Source organism: Symsagittifera roscoffensis, chromosome 1 (assembly GCF_963678635.1).
Source record: "Symsagittifera roscoffensis chromosome 1, txSymRosc1.1, whole genome shotgun sequence".
NCBI lineage: Eukaryota > Metazoa > Xenacoelomorpha > Acoela > Convolutidae > Symsagittifera > Symsagittifera roscoffensis.
Genome location: NC_087062.1, coordinates 61,487,153 through 61,505,418, shown reverse-complemented (window position 1 = coordinate 61,505,418; position 18,266 = coordinate 61,487,153). Strand labels below are relative to the sequence as shown.

Genomic DNA, 18,266 nt, shown 5'->3' with positions numbered 1-18,266 from the left:
ATTGTTCAAAGCAACACTTTTTAGGTGTCAATGAATTGAGAGAAGGCATCATTTAGGTCGCGGGTTTTTTGTTTCTCGTTTTTTTTTAAGGAAATCTCTTGAAAGTTTTTCACACTCGAATTTGATTTTTCGCGCTTTAACGTTTCATTTCTTTTCAATTAGATTTGAATTTGATTGCCCAAACGAAATAAACTTACGCTCTTCAATAACAAGTGCAAAGGGCGTGAAAAACCGTGAATGGTTTTGAGTTTTGAACATGGGTTTTAGTTTAAGAATTTCCCAGCGGAATAAAAAAAAAGTTACCCGTTGGCACAGTCTTCTCGAATTCGGTTAGTTTTTTAAGTAAGTGTGTCGTTCATCGAAAATTCTCGAAATTCAAAGAGTTTCAACGCGATCTGTTTCTTCGAAATTCAAAAGTTGAAAATTCGGCATAAAAAAGGCATTCGTTTTTTCGGCTTTCTTTAGTTCAGTGAAAAGTTTTCGGATCTGGTTAATTATCCCCCCCTATTGCTATTGGGGGAAATTCGTTACAAGGTACTAAATTTGTATTTGCTTAACTGTTCAATTCGTTCTTTATAGGGGGAGGGGGGGAGAGATTCGTTACAAGGTACCATAGGGGGGAAAAAGTTAACAAGATCCAAATTTTCAATTTTTTGTTGGCTGTGTTTCTTATCTGAATAAAATGACGGTAAATTTAGAAAGGGGTGAAATATGCGATCCGCTTCAAATTTACCGTGTTTTTGAGACACGTCCTCCTGGCAGTTTTTTGGGTAGCTCTTGCATTTCAGGAGCTTGCATAATTGATGTGAATGTTTAAAAATTTGTTTGCTCCTAATATATGACAAAGGTCAAGTTTCAACCCGTTTGAAATATGTGGAAGAGGAACAGTTTGAAATATTTATTGTCGGTTAAAATTTAGAGATTTGTTTAAATACTGAACTGAAATTTTTTTTCATTGTCAAGATTTTTTTTTTGAAGTTCTTAAGTTACCACCGCATTCTTTGTTTAGATTCAGCTCTTCGACTGGTGGAAATCTCCCTTCTAGATTGATGGGACTTCCAGGTGGAAGACAAAGACCCCAACGCAAGAAAAAGAAGAAACCCTTCCAGAGACGCGTCAACGGCAGGGTTAGTTATCCATTGCTCTTTCATACTTTTTGAAATATAATTTTGAGAGCACTGATGCTAGTCATGAATTAATCGATGCACTAGATGCGCTTTCTTGTTGTTCCGACCATTGAAAATGGAGGAGGAACTGTATTCAGGTGTGTTTTAGTTTTTTTTTCACGCAAATGCAGGCACCACAAATAATCATCGAAATAGGTTGAGCGATATATCATATTAAAGCCTTTTTACTCGTGATTCGAACGCCATAAAAAAGTTTTCAAAAAAGTTGTCCCAGTGTTGAGAAAAACTGTTTTGAAATGTCTGAGTTTGAGTCTAATTTCCAGCGAGTAAAGAAAGCGAGCAGGCTTATTATAGAAGGATAAGACTTGAAATTTTACACAACTCCATTAAAAATGTTTTTTAAAGTTTTTCATTTTTCTGCAAAAAAATAATTTCTGCAAAGAAAAATTTTGTTTTTTTTTGGTTATTTTTTTGACAAAAACCGTTGACCTATTTGCCTATTTTACTGTAACTGTCGAATAGGCCTAATTTCCTGGTTTTCATCAGATCCTTTCATCTCACCACGATTAAAACAACAACACTAATTTGAAAAAAAAACATTAAATTTTTTTGTATTTTTTTAAAGAATATGGTCGGAACATTATTTGCTATTTGCACAGCAACCGGCCCTCCTTGTTGATATTGTGTGTTTAAAACATGGATGTGTTACAGGCCAATTCGTTCAGCAGTATCACCGATTCAACAATGTCGCTCAACATCATTACAGTTACACTCTCCATGGGTAAGAAAAGTCCAAATAACTTATGGGATTTATTGTACGTACCTAACAGGTCAAAACTTGTCAAACGGATACGAAACTGAAAGTTTCTTGCGACAGACGAAGGTTGACTCAATAGACCTACAGAATTAATGCTCTATGACATGAAAAGCGTTCCAATTACCTGATATTTTTTTCAAGATTTATAAAGTTACGGTCTCGGAGAGTAAGTGTGATTACCCTTCAAACAAATGATCCTTAACTATTGCCCGCATTGGAATTAGTTGTACTTAAATATAGTTTACCATTGCCTTTTTGGTTTAAGAAACGACCAGCTTTCTGGGCATCTCCATAGTAGGACAGACACACAAGCAGGGTGACGGTGGTATCTACGTCGGCACAATTATGCCCGGCGGCGCAGTAGCACAGGATGGAAGAATAGAGCCGGGAGACATGATCCTACAAGTTAACGAGTACTCTTTTGAAAACATGAGCAATGACGACGCTGTCAAGATTCTGCGAGATGTCGTGGTACGCCCTGGACCCATCAAGCTAGTGGTAGCAAAATGCTGGAACCCAAACCCTCAGTCTTACCTTTCACTGCCCAAGGCCAATGACCATATGTCCCAGCAGCTGCGCTCTACAGCTGGAGATCCGCAGTCTTGGGTTGAACAGGCCAGTCGCATGATGAACTACAAGGGCGGTGGTCCTGGGGGAGGTGGCAGTGGGCCAATTAGTCCCTCGCTTGCCTCAGTCACTTCAGACGGGTCTCTGTCCTCTTCTCTCCCTGAAAGTAAGTAGCCGTCAATCATGTGATATGCGCTTCGGTTTGAAATGCGATCTATCCTAACATTCTGATACAAAAGTCAACGGTATTTCAATAGCCGCCAAACGCTACTAAATCAACCAATAATAACTGCCAAGTTTCTTTAAATAAAAAACTTGGCTCTGGGGTTTTGGATTCAATTGTTTGTACTAACCGTTTGAGCTAGTGTTGAGCTAACCAGCTTGCGTTGCTTATTAACAGGCAGCATAATCTATCCCGGTCGAGCAGACAGCACGAATTACCTACTGGCTGCAATCACAGGTGCGCCCCCACCCAGTGCATCAGGAGCCCCCACGTTCTCTGGTGGAGGTCCCGGAGGTCAAATGGGAAACATGATATCCGGCGGAGGCAGTGGGGGAGGATCAGTTGGCACTCCTGGAAGCGGAGGACCTGGTCAGATGGTTGGACCAAACGGGACTCCGATTTTTGGGATGAGCAGTGCAGATTACCACCAGCAACAGCAGCAGCAGGAAAATATGGGAGGGGCAATGGGGATGGGAATGATAGGTGGACATCATTTATCAACCAAGACAGACGTGCTCACTGTATTGCGTGCGGTCCAAATGCCCAACTCTGGTCTGGAGATCAAGGACAGGATGTGGCTCAAGATCACCATTCCTAACGCCTTCCTAGGTCAGAACCTGTGATGTACTCTTAGTTGTTCGTTAAAAGTTGATGCTTTTCTATTCAGTGACGTCGAAATTGAAAGATGGTGATTGGTGTTAGTCTAATTCGCGTGCTCTGCTTCTGTAGGCCACAGCCTTGTGGACTGGCTGTTCGAGCACCTGGATGGCTTCTCTGTGAGGAGAGATGCACACAAGTATGCAAGCAGACTACTCAAAGATGGCTTCATCAAACACACCACGGGAAAGGCCTCATTCTCCGAACAGTGCTACTACATTTTCAACAGCGAACACGCTATCACCAGTCAGTTTATAGCTCTAAATTCTGATATCACCCTTCCTTGGGGATTACTTTATTAAGTGTTAATGGAAAAAATGGTTTCGCTATTTGTCTTTTGACTTCGTTTCAAGTTCAATTTAAATTCATTTGCTAAATGGAAGTCACATTAACTTCTCAAATTAAAAAAAAGGTCAAATGACGCAAGCAAACTTGAATGACTTCTAGTTTCAAAAACTGGATTTTAATTTTCAAAATTCCGAGCGGAGTATAAAACTGGCTCTTCCCCCCCCCCCCCCCACCTCAGACGAGCTTCAATTTTTGAGTGTAACGAGTGGTTTTACGAGGTTGATTATGAAGATCAAATATGTTTGACATGGCCTAATTAGTCTATATGTCACTTTTCATAACAGTCGTCAATGTGGTCAACAAACTTACTTGTAAAAAATTGCAGGTGGGGGGGGGGGGGAAGGAAAAAGAGCCTTAAAACTATATTTCATTGGGATTGATCAAAAATTGTCAATTATAAAAGATTCTGGAAATTCAATGAGCTGTAACTTGAAATATGTTTTGTGTAATTCGACAAGTTGAGTTTTTTCAAAAGAAGTCAATTTATTCGAGGTCTCCTTGAATTGATTGACACTTTTTCAACTGTCTGTTGGCTATGTTTAGTCTTTTTTCGTACAGATATGAACAATTTGTCCTACCCTGGAGACAACAGTAATGCAGGCGCAAATCTGAAGCAGCGTGAGAGAGATCCCCTGGAGGTTGACGAGGAAAACGACGTGCTAGCACCCCTGCCCTATGCAAGTCCATGGGGAGCACCGCAGTACATGGGCTACCAGCCTAGGACAGCCGGCTACCAAGGCAACCAGCCCTTGCCTCCACCACCTATGGGACACCCGGGCGCAGGACCACAAGGAGCATTCACCGTCAATGAACTAGACTCGTTTGGCCCAATGGGGATGGGCGGAATGAGTCATCAACAGATGCCTATGGTGTCCTCGGCACAGCAGCAACAATTGATGAGCAACGGAGGTCACTCTAGTCCGGGTAAGAACAGACTATAGTGTCAATTAGTGCGCTTATGATGCTATTTATTATTTGAGTTTTACATAGCTTGAATAAATAGTCGGCTCCCACCACCAACCTCACGTAAGCATCAACTTTATGGTGTAAGAAGAAATTTTAACAAGTTTAAGAATGAAGACCAAATATGTTTGTCATGGCCTAATTAGTCCACATTTAAAAGTTAATATTCAATTCGCTATTTAGCCGGCAAGCCAATGGCCACTAATGGTAAGAGCAGTGAAGTTAAGCACTCCGCACTTGCACATATCAAAACAGCCACACCAGATGTCGCCCTGTTGTTCTCTGAGTTTCTGTATCTCTAATATTACACTTGCGCGAGCAAGTATAATGTAATTGGGTACTAGATTTTTTCTCGCAGCAAGTCTTCAACTTGCTTTATGATTGAAACTTAACAACTTCCAGGTTCCTTCACAGTTCGCCTAAAGGTATCGCCGTCGCCTTTGTACCCTAAGTCTGGGGATGGAGTCCCGACCAGATCTTTTTTTTTTCAATATGTATGCAATTGAATTTGTTTCCGGTAAAAATAGAATTGTCGGACTTTCTTGTCTGCTCAAGTTTTGTCGACTTAGTTGCAACACCGCGGATTTTTCTTGCGATTTAAGCAACTTTTGATTTAATTGCAAGTGCAAGTTTTTTTTTGTTATTTCAGGAGGGACTTAAAACTTTATAGATTTATTTATAAACTCGTATTTTTTTCGGCGCAACTTGTGTCTGCTCAAAGGTGGTCGGCTTTGCTGCCTCTTCATAAGTTTTGCTCTCTTGCTAATTTAATATTCAAATGCCTGGCCCGCTTGCCTGTGATGAACTTCTATCGAGGCATACGTAATTTAAACTTTTGTAGACCTAGTTTTTTCGTCTTATAATTTTTGATGTATCGCAGGTGATGCGAAGCTCCGCTTGAACCCTGTGTAAAAAACTCAAATGAAATTATTTGTGCACTTGAGATTTTCTATATAATAAAAATTACACTTGTGTCTACTAATTTTCGACTTCATTTCAACAGCATGCACTTTTTTGAAGGTTCAGCTATTTTACCATATCAATACCATATCTAAAATTTTAAATGAAGCAGGTATTCATGTTGCATCGTATGAAGGGCGAAATTTTTTTTAATGTTCATGTGCTCATGGTCTGGGCGGAGTCTGACAAAATTTATAAAGCCCAAAATTTTTTTACTCAACGTTATGACTGCTTTTCACCCAAGTTATGACTGCTCAGTTGGCACCTTCACGGCCTTTATTAGCATGTGCTTCGACATTCGAATAGAAATCAGTTAACTCAGTTGATGCATTATTACACTAGTCAGCAGCTAGGGTTCCAGTACCAACCTGCTTTTTTTCTAACCTAACTCGCAAATAAAAGTGTTCATTTGTGTGCCTTTTTGCTATAATCACGATCTGTAGTATTAGAAATTTTATAGCTGCTTTATTTGTGGCTAGTGTTTGTAATGGTGTAAGCGTTCGTAGCTGAGTAGTTGATGCGTGAGACTGATAATTTCTAGGTCGCAGTAGGTTCGAATACAAGACGTCGCCTAATTTTTACTAGTTCGAGGCTTATTTTTACTCTTTCTTACTGGACTTTTTAAAATTTTAAGAGGTGCTTTTTGTCGCGTTCTGGCTATTGTTTGTGTAAATTCATCAAATGAATCTTTGCTCTGTGTAAATTAATCAAGTGAACCGAAAAAAGCTATTTGTTTCAAACATAACAATAATAAGAATTCGATTTCAAAAGTTTTCGAGTTCAATTTGTCTTGCAATTTTTTGAAATGCATAATTTATACAATGTCGCTCTATGCTTTCCAATTTATTACATGCAAAATTGGTGTGGATGCCTTCAGTTTGCTATATTCTAAACTATTACCTGCAAATTTTGTCTATTTGCATTTCGTGCATTCTTTTTCGGCTAGCTGCCGTGTTATTTTTTGAATCGCCTGTGAATAAAATCAGAACCAAAGTGTTAAGTGCATTGTACATTTTGAATACAATTACTGTAATGTGAATTTAATGTAAGGATTTTTAGGCCCGTTGATTGTCCTTAATTGATAGTCAAATTTTGAGACTTGTTTTAAAATTATTATATATACTGTAGGCAATATTCTTTCAAACAATTTTTTTCATGAGAAAAACGAAGAGAAAAGTAAGAACAGTTTTTCTCGACACTAGAGAGTTTTTTTATAATGCGAGTCAAAACAAATAGGGTTTTATGATACCATTCTTTAAGCCCCACGAGCTTTCCTTGAGGCAGTCAAAGTTGGCCGGATAAAAATAGACCATACGCCATATTCCCTCCAACTCTTCGAGAGGGGTCTGAACAAAAAGTGGCTATTTGCTGTACACGAAGCACACAGAATATCAACCCAATATAGATATTAGGTTTTTAAGTCAAAATTACAAAAATAAATTGTTTTTTTTTACAAATCGTGTGCAAGTAGTTTTTTGGCCGACAGTTTGTGAGTTTCTCAAAACAGATAAGTTGACGATGTATTTACCCAGAATAAAAAACTGACAATGCGGAAACTGCAGATCCTGTATGACAAGTCTATTATTTGTTAGGTTTCTCGGCTGAATGCGACTTGTCTTGGTGGTCACTGATTTTGAATTGAGATAATACTGAAAAGAAATTAGTTCAATGCTTCTTCGAAGAGGCCGGACAAAATGATGTTCAACTATTGTTAAAGCAGCAGAAAAGGTTCAAGTGCTTAATAGTATGTGCTGAGTTTTTTGATAGATTAAGCTAAAATTTGTTTTAAAAAATAAGTATATTTCAAATATTTTGATACATTTTTACTCATTTAGGTCAATGTTAATTTACTCATTTAGGTCATGTGGTTTTTAAGAAAGTGGTTGAGTTTTCTATTTGTTTATGTTCTTGCTTAAGAGTAATGAACGTGAGTGCTCTAATATAGGTCTTGCTGATGTTTTTGTCAAGAAAAAGCCCTAAAACGCTCAAATAACTACAGATGTGCATTCATACATATTAATGCATTTATGAATGCACTTAGGTTATTATGCACTTTTTGATTTCAATCGAAGTTCATCCGCTGAAAGTAATGTAATTAGCACTCTCCAAATACAAACGTGGAAATGGCGCAAACGTCGTGAACAATTTGTAGTTTCGAAAGTGGAAATTATTTTTTATCGTTTTTTTTCAGGGTTAAGTCGTTTGTCCTGAAAAAAAAGTTTGTTCATGCTCAATTTCGTTTTATCGCGGTTTGAATTTTTTTTGAACTTCAGTGCAATTCTGAAATTCAGTGTGATTTTTTGAACTTCAGTGCAATTCTATTGTTAAAAGGAAGGAAGACTCAACTATCGAACTGGAAAATTGTAAAGGTCACGAAAAACGTGGTCGAATTCTTATTTCCCAGTCGACTTCTTATAAATTAATTATCAGATTTCCCAGCTAAATAAAAGTTTTACCTATTAATCCAGTATTCTTAAATCGGGTTAATTTTAACACAAAATTGTTCATCATATAAATTGCTCAGCAATTTCAAAGAGCTTTAAGGCCATCTATTTTTTTCGTAATTCAAATGTTGAAGATTTTTGAAAAAACATCGTTTTTTTTCAGTTTCCTTGCGTTCATTACTCTTTTCCAACTGTCAGTTGGCTATGTTTAATTAAATGTCATTTTATTGGTTTCAAATTTTTATGAGTCGACGAACATAGTTTTTATATAGGTCATCATGGTATTTTTCTTTTTTTTTAACTTAACGAAAAAAGTATTAACATAAATACTTAAAATTGAAAGGGAATAAGTGGGCTTACTTTTAAAGTTTCAATGCAGTTAGTTCTAAAAAATGAAAGCTGAAGAAACTCTTAAACCAATGAGCTGAATGTATCAAGTGCTAATGAACAAAGTGATATCATACACTTTTTTTAACAGGGAAAAGTGTTTTAAAAAACTCATTTTGTTCAACTATTCCTAAAAGTTGTTCTTGCCGAAGTTGTATTTTTTGCAATTACTTTGACTTTCTTTTTCAATTTTTTCTTTTCAAGTTCTTTCTCATTTTTTAATCATGGCTATAGTTTTGATTGCTTTGTAAGCGTCATTGAGCGAGGTGAAGACGTTCCTTTGATTTTTTTTGTTCCAGGAAAACATCCTAAAAATTGTTCTCGCCGAAGTTTTTTTTGCAACACTTTTTTCATGGTCGTGTTATTTTCCTTGTTCATGGTCGTGTTTTTTTTTCTTGAAAAAGTCTAAATTTTGATCACTCATTTTTTAATCATGGCTATAGTTTTGATTGCTTTGTAAGCGTCATTGAGCGCAGTGAAGAAATTGCTTTAACTTTTTTCGTTCCAGGAAAACAACCTAAAAGTTGTTCTTGCCCAAGTTTTTTTATTTTACAATTTCTTTGACTTCTTTTTCAAGTTTAATTAAAGTTCAGAAAGGCAAAAAATTGTAGTCTTTCTTATTTTTTTCTTAGAGGAAAATAATGCCCAGTTAACAATTTCAAGAGGTATTTTTTCCGAATTTTGTCAGTTAAAAAGTGTTTCAAGACTAAGTGAATGATATTTTCAGTTTCCTTGTTCATTAACACCTTTCCAACTTATGGATACGTTTAATTCCAATTACATGCTTCCTTTACAAAAGGGAACTGGTGCAAAAAACGTAAGCTCCGAAAGAGATTTTTAGTTTTTAAAATATCCAGCGGCCGAATGCGACTTGTCTTGGTAGTCACTGATTTTGAGTTGAGATGTTACTGAAAAGAAAGTAGTTCCATGCTTCTTCGAAGAGGCCGTACAAAATGATGTTCAACTATTGTTAAAGCAGCATAAAAGGTTCAAGAGCTTTAGTGTATGTGCTGAGTTTTTTTGGTAAATAAAACTGAAATTTGTTTTGAAAAAAAAGTATATTTCAAATATTTTTGGATGCATTTGGCTTTCTAAATTTCAATTTACTCATTAAGGTCAGGTGGTTTTTTAGAAAGTGGTTAAGTTTTCTCTTGTTTATTTCCCTGGTTAAGAGTAATAAACGTGGGGAGTACTCCAATATAGAACTCGCTGATTTTTTTTCAGGAAAAAGTCCTAAAATGCTCAAATAACTACAGATGTGCATTCATACATAATAATGCCTTTATGAATGCACTTAGGCATATATGCATTTTTTGAGTTCAATCGAAATTCATCTGCTGAATTTTTTTGACTTCTTTTTCAAGTTTAATTAAAGTTCATTTGTTGACAGGAAGGCAATTAAGGGTCTCCAATATATTTAATGAAAAATAGAGCAAAAATTTTTTAGTTTTTCTTATTTTTTCTCAGCGGAAAATAATACCCATTGATCCACTCATGAAAAAAGTAACAATTTCAAGAGATATTTTTTTCTCCGAAATTTGTCATTTGAAAAATGTTTTATAGTAAGTGAGTAATATTAATATTTTCAGTTTCTTTGTTCACTGACACCTTTCCAACTTTTGGCTACGTTTAATTCCAATTTAATTCATTCGATGAATTTCATGTGAATTACGTTCTTCATTCACAAAACGGAACTGGGGCAAAAAACGTAAGAGAACTTTAGTTTCGAAAGATATTTTTAGTTTTCAAAATTTCCAGCGGAATACAAAATTACTTATTGATCGATTTTTCTCTAAATGGGTTAATTTTATGAAAACAGTGGTAGTCAATAATTCTTCTTGAGTTTTTTTCTTTCAAAATTGAATTTGAAGTTTCCTTGCGTTTCTTTTTCAATTTTCTCCGAATGTTGAAATTTGAAAACCATTCTTAGTGTTTTTTTTTAATTTCCTTGAGTGTATTGACGCTTTTCCATCTGTCTGTTGACTATTCTTATTTTCCTATAGTGTGTCTACACTTTTTACTGTCTTTTTGCCATAGTTTTTTTTGAAATTTATTAGGGGCTAAGAACGAAATTGGCTTCTACGCAGAAACGGTCTGAGTTTCTTGACGTGACGGTGCAGTTATTAAACCGATTAATTGCTATATTTTCCTATGTCTGTCTCACTGTCACTCTTTCTGTTCTGTGATTTCCCATTTGCACGCATCAGCACAAATATCAGAAAACCCCAAAATACGTACAATGAAACTGTAAACATGTACAAAAAATCTGTTTAAATGGAAATGTTTTATGGAAAATAATTTAATAGGTCCTAAGATTTTATCCATTTTGTTATTTTGAGGTTGCAGAAATGATGTATTAGTTTTTGTTATTAAATTGAGTGAAGTGACGTGATATGTGCGGGATAGTATCAATCAACTATTGGTTGAGGTTGTCATGGATAGTAGTAACTGTTAGATTGAGTAGTGTGTATGTCTGTGTGTAGGCAGCAGCAGTGATCGCAGTGAAAAAGAAGCCTCGTCTGGGGCTACTCCAGCAGTCAGCAGAGCTAGTCCTCTCGCTCCCGAGTTCCTATAGGGATCTCTTTAAACATGTCCCTCACTACACTAATATGAAGACCCCAATACCCTCGCAGTACCACAGAAATAAATCAATTAAAGAAATATACAATTTGCAAGCGTCATCTCCGTTAATTGACCCGGCGATGCTAAATGGATATTAACTTACATCAGATGAGAGAGAAGAAGGTAGGCCTAAAAGCAGACTATTGACGGCTACAGTTGTTTGGATTGGAGTGTTGCATAATCTTGAAAAAATGAGTCGCATTCATAAACAGAAAACAGATATAAATTGGATTTCTATTTGGTACTAATTTGACTTTTTCCCTCGCGACATTGGTCTGGCCAGGCTTCTGATCTCACCCGCTTTCGTCACTTAAACTGACCATTAGAATAACCACGTACTTAAAATGCGTGTTCTATATGCCTGGCCTTAATCATTGAATCAAAACTGTCAAAATGTATTATTACAAAGATCGTAATTTGTGTAGAAGCTAAACATCCTTAAATTGAAACTGCTGTTACCCCTGAAGATTGATTCCCTGTTTGGTGCTGTGCTTTGAACAGACTGTGACCTAATGGCCTATTTCAGCTGCTCTCTAACAAGACTCCCTAACTGTCGCAACATATGATATTAATTGATACTGGTCAGCTAAATCTGCAGTCTGTTTAAATATTCACCAAATCCATCTAACCAAATGGTTGTACCCTAATTGAACTGCTTCTTTTTTGCTTAATGATTCTCTTTTCTTTCAGGTAGTAGTAACTCTTCCAACAGAAGTGGCGTGGGACAGAATCACTCTCACTCGCACAACGGAAACAGAGCAGCTTCAGGCGGCACAGGCAGCAGCAACAAAATACCCCTATGCGGTGGAGGAGGGGGTCTCTCGGACTCGTTAAGTGACCTGGACTGTAGTGCCTCCCAACGCATGGGTCCAACACACTCCAATAGTTCAGAATATTTTGTGGACCCCATGTGAACGAATGGGAACAAAGTTATCATCATCTAGTTTTAAATTGTGCTCTAAATTGGCAGAAAGTGAAGGTTATTTCTACCTTTTACGCTTAGTGATTTCTGACCAGGAACAATAGTTGCATACTATTCGAAGAACTCTGATCGCACAGTCAAAACCTATACCTCCGTTTCCATCAGCATCGAACTCCTATCAGATACTAAACCATCTCTACCAAAAAAGCAGCTGCGAACATCACAAGACCAAACTCGAAGATATAAAAGCCACTTTATGCAATTTAATTGTTAATTTTAATCTGCCTGAACCTAACGGTCTGATGTGCAATCGAACCATGTTGCTCCCGAACTCCCTTCTTTTTGTGTGGTGTGGTGTGTATTTGTGCCCATCTTCTGTCATCAGCGTGATCTGTCCTCTTCCCTCCTGTTCTTTCAGTTGCACCCCCTCCCCTTCTATTCTACCCCCCCCCCTTCTGCTAAAAAAACCAAAAGACTGAATACTCGGATCAAAAAGTGATTATCAACAGCACATTATGCATAGTTATTTAAAAAATAGTTCCGCCATGTTTTTTAATATTGTTTACATGCAGTGCAGTGCTTATCTACTCCAGATGAAATACTAAAGAGTGACTTATGGTAAATTTAACTTCTCTTGCTAAGACGTTACTGTACTCCCTCAGTCCCCAGCCAGTGATGAATTAACCTCTCCCAATTTTTCTGTCATTGTCTGTTTGACTGCTCAATTGACCAATGCAGGGTATCTTTATACAATTATATTCTAATCTAATCTATTATCTTCCTCTATTTTGTAGCAACTAACTCATCCCGCTCTTTCTTAACCTTTTCTCGTGCACATTGCCTCACTCTATGACCTTTAATTTGACCTCGGTTGAATTTGTTTTAGCGCCTGGTGACGACGAATCTAATGATGTCGCAAGTCCTAGAATTAAATTACCTGCTCTGTGTGTAATTCGTCCTGAAACAGTCTGCGTGACGCGGAGAATTTTTAGGGGCACAAGTTTTTTTCTTTCTTACCCTGCTCCTCTCTATTCCCATCGTCGCAAATCAACCCTATTTTCTTTTGTATCGGTATGTTTGCGCAGTGAGTGAATTTGCATTTTAATCCTCTTCAACGAATCGCATGCAGCAAAGCATTTTCATAGACTTAATTATTAAATAATTTTGTATTTATTTCATAGAATAGCAATTCAAATTTCCACAGCTCATTCTGTTTTTAGCATCGTGTTCACCTCGTTTTCGAATTTGGGAAGTGTTCTTTCAAATGACTTCGGTTTTTAAGGCAAATTAGAGAAAAAATTCAAATATATTGAGAATATTTTTTCGGCTTGAATTTTATTTGTCTGCCAAATAAGAGATAAAACAGAATTTTTCAAAATTGTTAGCACCAGAAACGCTTGCTTTTGTTCTATCATTAGTCCGATTTCTTAAGTGTAAACGAACCAACTGATTTTAGGTCTTGATGGTTTATCGTCTTGCTTTTTTTGAGGAAAAAATCCGAAAATGCTCTAATCACGATTGAAGTGCGGCATACTCATGTGTGCCTTTATGAAAACATTTATTTATATATGCTTTTCTAAGTGTAAAAGAACAACATTAAGTCTTGATGATGATTTCTTTTTTCACGCTCTTGATTTTTCGCGGTTTGACTTAAGATATTTTTTCTAAAGTTGAGTTCATTTCCTTTGTTCATAAAGGCAACTCCATTACTGAACAGCAAAAGTGAAAAGGCCACCAAAAACGTGATCGACTCCTAGTTTTAAAAGTCGATCAGGAAAAAGTCTCAATTTTTTTTTCAGGAAAGTCTTAAAGTTTGTTCACGCTCAAAAGTATCCATCATAATTTGTTCTACAAATTCAAAGAGCTTTAAGGACATCTATTTTTTCATCGAAATTCAAAGGTTGAATACTTTTGAAAAAAGGGTCAGTTTTTTTCAGTTTCCTTGCGTTCATTGCTCTTTTCCAACTTAGTTGGCTATGTTTTTGTTGTTTTTTTAGGAAAAAGTCTTGAAGTTCGATTTATTTTTTTTGTTAAAAAACCAAACTGCACTATCAAACAACAAACAAAAATTAAAAGTCACGAAAAACTTCTAATTTCGAAAATGAAATTTATAAATTAGAATTTCCAGCGAAATAAAAGTTTTAACTATTGATATAGTTTTCTAAAATTGGGTTAATTTGAACAATAACAAGCACAAATCATAGTTTTTTCGGGAAATTCAAAAAGTCTTAACGCTTTTATTTTTCATTTAAACTTCAAAAGTTGAAGATTTTTCTAAGACAAGTCGGTTTTTTTTCTGTTCTCTTGCGTTCATTACTCATTTTAAACTGTTAGTTGGCTATGTTCTGATTTCCCAGCATAGTAAAAAATAACCTATTGATTTAGTTTTGTCTAAATGTGCCAATGAAAAATAGTAAGTGACTCTTTGCGAAAAAAGCGTCAACGTGATAAATGTATTGAAATTCTTTGAAAGTTTTCGGGTTCCATGTTTTACCTTTTTCCAACCGTCTGTTGGCTGTTTGCGTTAAATTCAAGTTCATTTGCTACAAGGTAGAAAAATGCCGCTTTCCAATTACCAAATTGGAGATGGGGCAAAAAAACATGATCGATTTTTTAGTTTGGATTTTATTTTATAGATTTCCGAGCGGAATGAAAATTGACCCAGTTTTCTTAAATTGAGTTATTTTGTTTTCAAAAAAGTGTAAAAGTGATCAAAAAAGTGTAAATCATGAACGGTTTTTAAAAAACGAAGAGTTTTAATCTGATATATTTTGTTTATCCAAAGTACAAAAATTTTCAGTCAATTTTTGTCAGTATCTTTGAGCTCGTGTACACTTTTAGTTTTCTGTTGGCTATGTTTTTCCAATATCAGTCGCATAATTTGTGTTGTATTTCGGCAATCAAACTTTGTGCTCAAATTAGTTCCCGTTTAATTTGGAAATGGATTATCTGTGTTTAACGATGTGATCTGCAAGAGTGTTACAATCGGGTTCTAGCTTTTCTCCCGTAAATAACTTTGGGCGCAGGATAGTTCAATTTGGTCGTCATCGACAAATAAGAATTTTCGTCAACTAGCAGACAAATTTTAAGCATGTTTGCATTTCAAATGTCTATTCCGTTCGAAGGTTGTGTATTAGAGTAAGAACGTAGTGAGTACTCTCATTTAGGTCTTCGTGATTGTTTTTTTTTGTGTTTTTCTTCAGGAAAAGTCTTGAAATTTGTTCACGCTTAGTTTTCATTTTTCGCGGTTTGTCTTTTGATTTCTTTTTAAGGTCAGTTCTTTTCCTTAAGGTCAACTCCACTATCGAACAGCGAAAGTGTAAATGTCACGAGAAACGTGATTGACTTCTAATTTCGAAAATGAAATTCAATTATCAATATCTCAGCGGAATTAAAAGTTTGCATATTGATGCATTTTTTAATCAAAAAAGCAACAATCATAAATTGCTCTTGAAAATCAAAGGGCTCTAAGGCCATCTTGCAATTTCGAAAATTGGGATGGTTTAAAGAAATCAAGTAATTTTTTTTTCTGTTTCCGTGCATTCATTACTCTTTTCCAACAGTTTTATGTTGGTTGTATTTTTACCCACTCGATTAGTTTTACCAATGCTTAAAATTTTTCAGCTTACATAATATTGACTTAGCAGCCTCATTTTGAGCAAAAGAAGGTTATCTAAATGTTTTCAGATAGAAATAGTTTTGAAAAACAATTTTTATTAAAAAAAAATCGGCTCAGTTTTTGTTCGCTCAGATTTTGTCGGCTATAATCCTGCTTTGTAAGTTTTTTTTCGGTGCTCAATATTTTAAATGTCTTAAGTGGCATGCTTTTTGGAAGGACTTCTATGACAAAATCAGGACGCAATAAAATGAAAGTTTCGGAAGAAAATCTGATTTTTTGTCAGCTGTTCTCGTTTCAGTTTCTGTCTGTTCTTTTGTCATGCTAATTTTAAGTTGTAGCACAAATCGTCCGAAGTTCCGCTTCGCCTCTGTGTTGAATAGTTAAAGATCTTTCAATGCTGATTGAAATTTAATATAAGGACTGATGGCGCAGTTGTTGAGGCAATTGAATCTTCATCTGGCGTTTCGGAGATCCAGATTTTTTTTGGCTTTTCAAGGATTCGGTGTTTTCCGGGCCAACTTTCAAACAGCAAAATAAAGACTCATTCATAGGTTGTTATGATTTTGTTCGTTTTTCTGAAACAAATCTTAAAAATTTGGTATTAGAAATTGCATGCCTTTAAAATTCATCGGTGAAATACAAGGTGATTTACTCTCCCCAATGAAATATTCCAGTTTTTGGCACTGGGTTGGTTTTTCGAACAATTGTAAGCTTTGTTTAAAAAATCTTTGAGAGTGATGGAGCTTCAAGTTGATATCTAAAATATGAAGCCTATTTTTTTTACGCTTGCGGGTTAACAACTTGTTTAACAGCATCAATTGTCTTGGTTCATAATGAATTCAATTTTCTATGCGTTCCCGGCCAACATAGCCTGGAGCTAACCAGTAAGTCTGGGATGGCAAAGGCCGTGGGTTCGATTCTCACCAAGCAGGGCCTGTTTTTTTTTCAAACGCGAAATAATCTGTTTCAAATAATTTTGTTGGCCAATTATTTGTCTGTATTCTGTTGTCCTAGCTGTCACATCTTGACATAATTTTTTTGCAGCGCGCTTTTTAATGTTGCTTCAAGTGTTTGATTTTTTCGTACATTTTGTAAATTTATTTACCTTGACTTCGTATTTCCTTGTTTTTCGGTTTGGTTCAAAAAAATTCCTCGGTCGAAATTATCTCGGCCTATTTTTTTATCGGCTTAATAATCTAATTTTGGATCGTTCCAAGGGAAACACAACCTTGACATTCCTCTCCGGAAGTTTCAACTAGATTGTATGGTTACCAATCTGTTGGTTGAAATTTCTTTTTTGTTATAGAAAATTGTTTCCAGATTTAATGGAAAAATTTAGGCTTTTCTCAGAAACTTCTACTAAATTTCAAATACGGGGTATTAATTACACAAGAAAAATTGACTGGTACTGCTAATGCGTCATAATTGGAGTAGGTCTTTTAAGAAATTTTGTTCACTCAAAGTTTCACTCCTTCAGTTTTTCCGAGTAGCGTTATCGGTCATATTTTTGCTTGTGTATGCGAAGTGCAACTTCGCCTCTGTCTTAAAAAAACCGGCTAATCCCATGTGTGCCTGTATACTCCCCTAGAGTATCTTGTTACTTGACCCCTCTATCTACAGCCTTCGTAAAAGTCTGTGGGGTAATATTTGATTATTTTTTTTAGTTTTCGCGAAAACAACCTCTCAAATTTGAGTTATTAGTTTTAATGAAAAGAACGGTTTCAATGAAAAGATCTCTGCATGTGCAGCTAAGCCCTTTTTTACGTAAAATTATGGCTCTCGGAATAGTCAAATTTTTAATTTTTTGACAGTCTTTTAAACTTTTTGAATATTCTCGTAAGCTTCCGTGCCATATCTGAGATTTTGTTCAATTCTAAGGGCGGATTGTATGAAACGCTTTAGTATGTGCCACTACGCCCAAATTTTTCTGACAACAAAAGTTATGGCCCTCGGAAAAATCAAAACTTTTGATTTTTGATCGTTTTTTTTAAGTAACTACCCTCCCAAATCTGAGATTTTGGGTTCATTTGAAATTGAGGGTTGCGTGAATCTTTTTTGGCCACACCCTGTTTTTCACATAAAAAGCTATGATTCAAGGAAATGTTTGTCGGACTTTTCTCGCTAACTATCCTGACATATCTGATATCATAAATTTGATCGAACTATTAGGTTTTTGAAAGCCGTTCTTTATAATTGGCTATGACCTGTTTTCAAGCAAGCCAAAGTTTTGAAACGGACTGTTTTTTTTGGAAACATTTCGACTTCTTATGAAAACTACCGTGCCAATTATCAGGTTGTGTTCAGTCGAGAAACCCAGTTTTCTTTGAATTTTCTTTAAATTTACTCAATCAAATCTGAGATGAAAAGTTCAATTGAAAGAACAGGCTGCGATAATTGTTCCTGTAGAAGCGGCGACTCTTTGTTTTTTTTGTAAGAGAAGTGTTATCTGAAAATTGTTTATTTCAAATTTTCTTACTCTTTTCACTTATTTTTAGTTAAAAAAAACAACTAAGGTTTTGGGCAAAGACCAATTTTCGAAATGAAATTTTTCGTGCCGCATCAGTATAGCAAATTCATTTAATATCAAACACGTACCTCCAGTTTTAGCTG

General features: G+C 35.9%; 1 protein-coding gene across 7 annotated transcripts in view; it reads left to right on the top strand.

Annotated features, from left to right (window-relative positions):
• Nucleotides 1-13,245, top strand: part of LOC134846855 (segment polarity protein dishevelled homolog DVL-3-like) — a 42,109-nt gene extending 28,864 nt beyond the window's left edge. For 3 of the 7 annotated variants that reach the window (XM_063864295.1, XM_063864272.1, XM_063864255.1), the window contains 8 exons: nt 1,010-1,127; nt 1,839-1,908; nt 2,210-2,677; nt 2,912-3,343; nt 3,464-3,637; nt 4,298-4,663; nt 4,886-4,909; nt 11,806-13,245. In XM_063864295.1, coding sequence (XP_063720365.1) covers nt 1,010-1,127; nt 1,839-1,908; nt 2,210-2,677; nt 2,912-3,343; nt 3,464-3,637; nt 4,298-4,663; nt 4,886-4,909; nt 11,806-12,029 — 1,876 coding nt within the window. In that variant the 3' untranslated portion in view covers nt 12,030-13,245. Of the gene's footprint in view, nt 1-1,009; nt 1,128-1,838; nt 1,909-2,209; nt 2,678-2,911; nt 3,344-3,463; nt 3,638-4,297; nt 4,664-4,885; nt 4,910-10,976; nt 11,239-11,805 lie in introns of all 7 variants that reach the window. The other 4 variants (XR_010162831.1, XR_010162832.1, XM_063864280.1 and 1 more) reach the window with 4 other exon arrangements.
• The last annotated feature ends 5,021 nt before the right edge of the window (nt 13,246-18,266 follow it).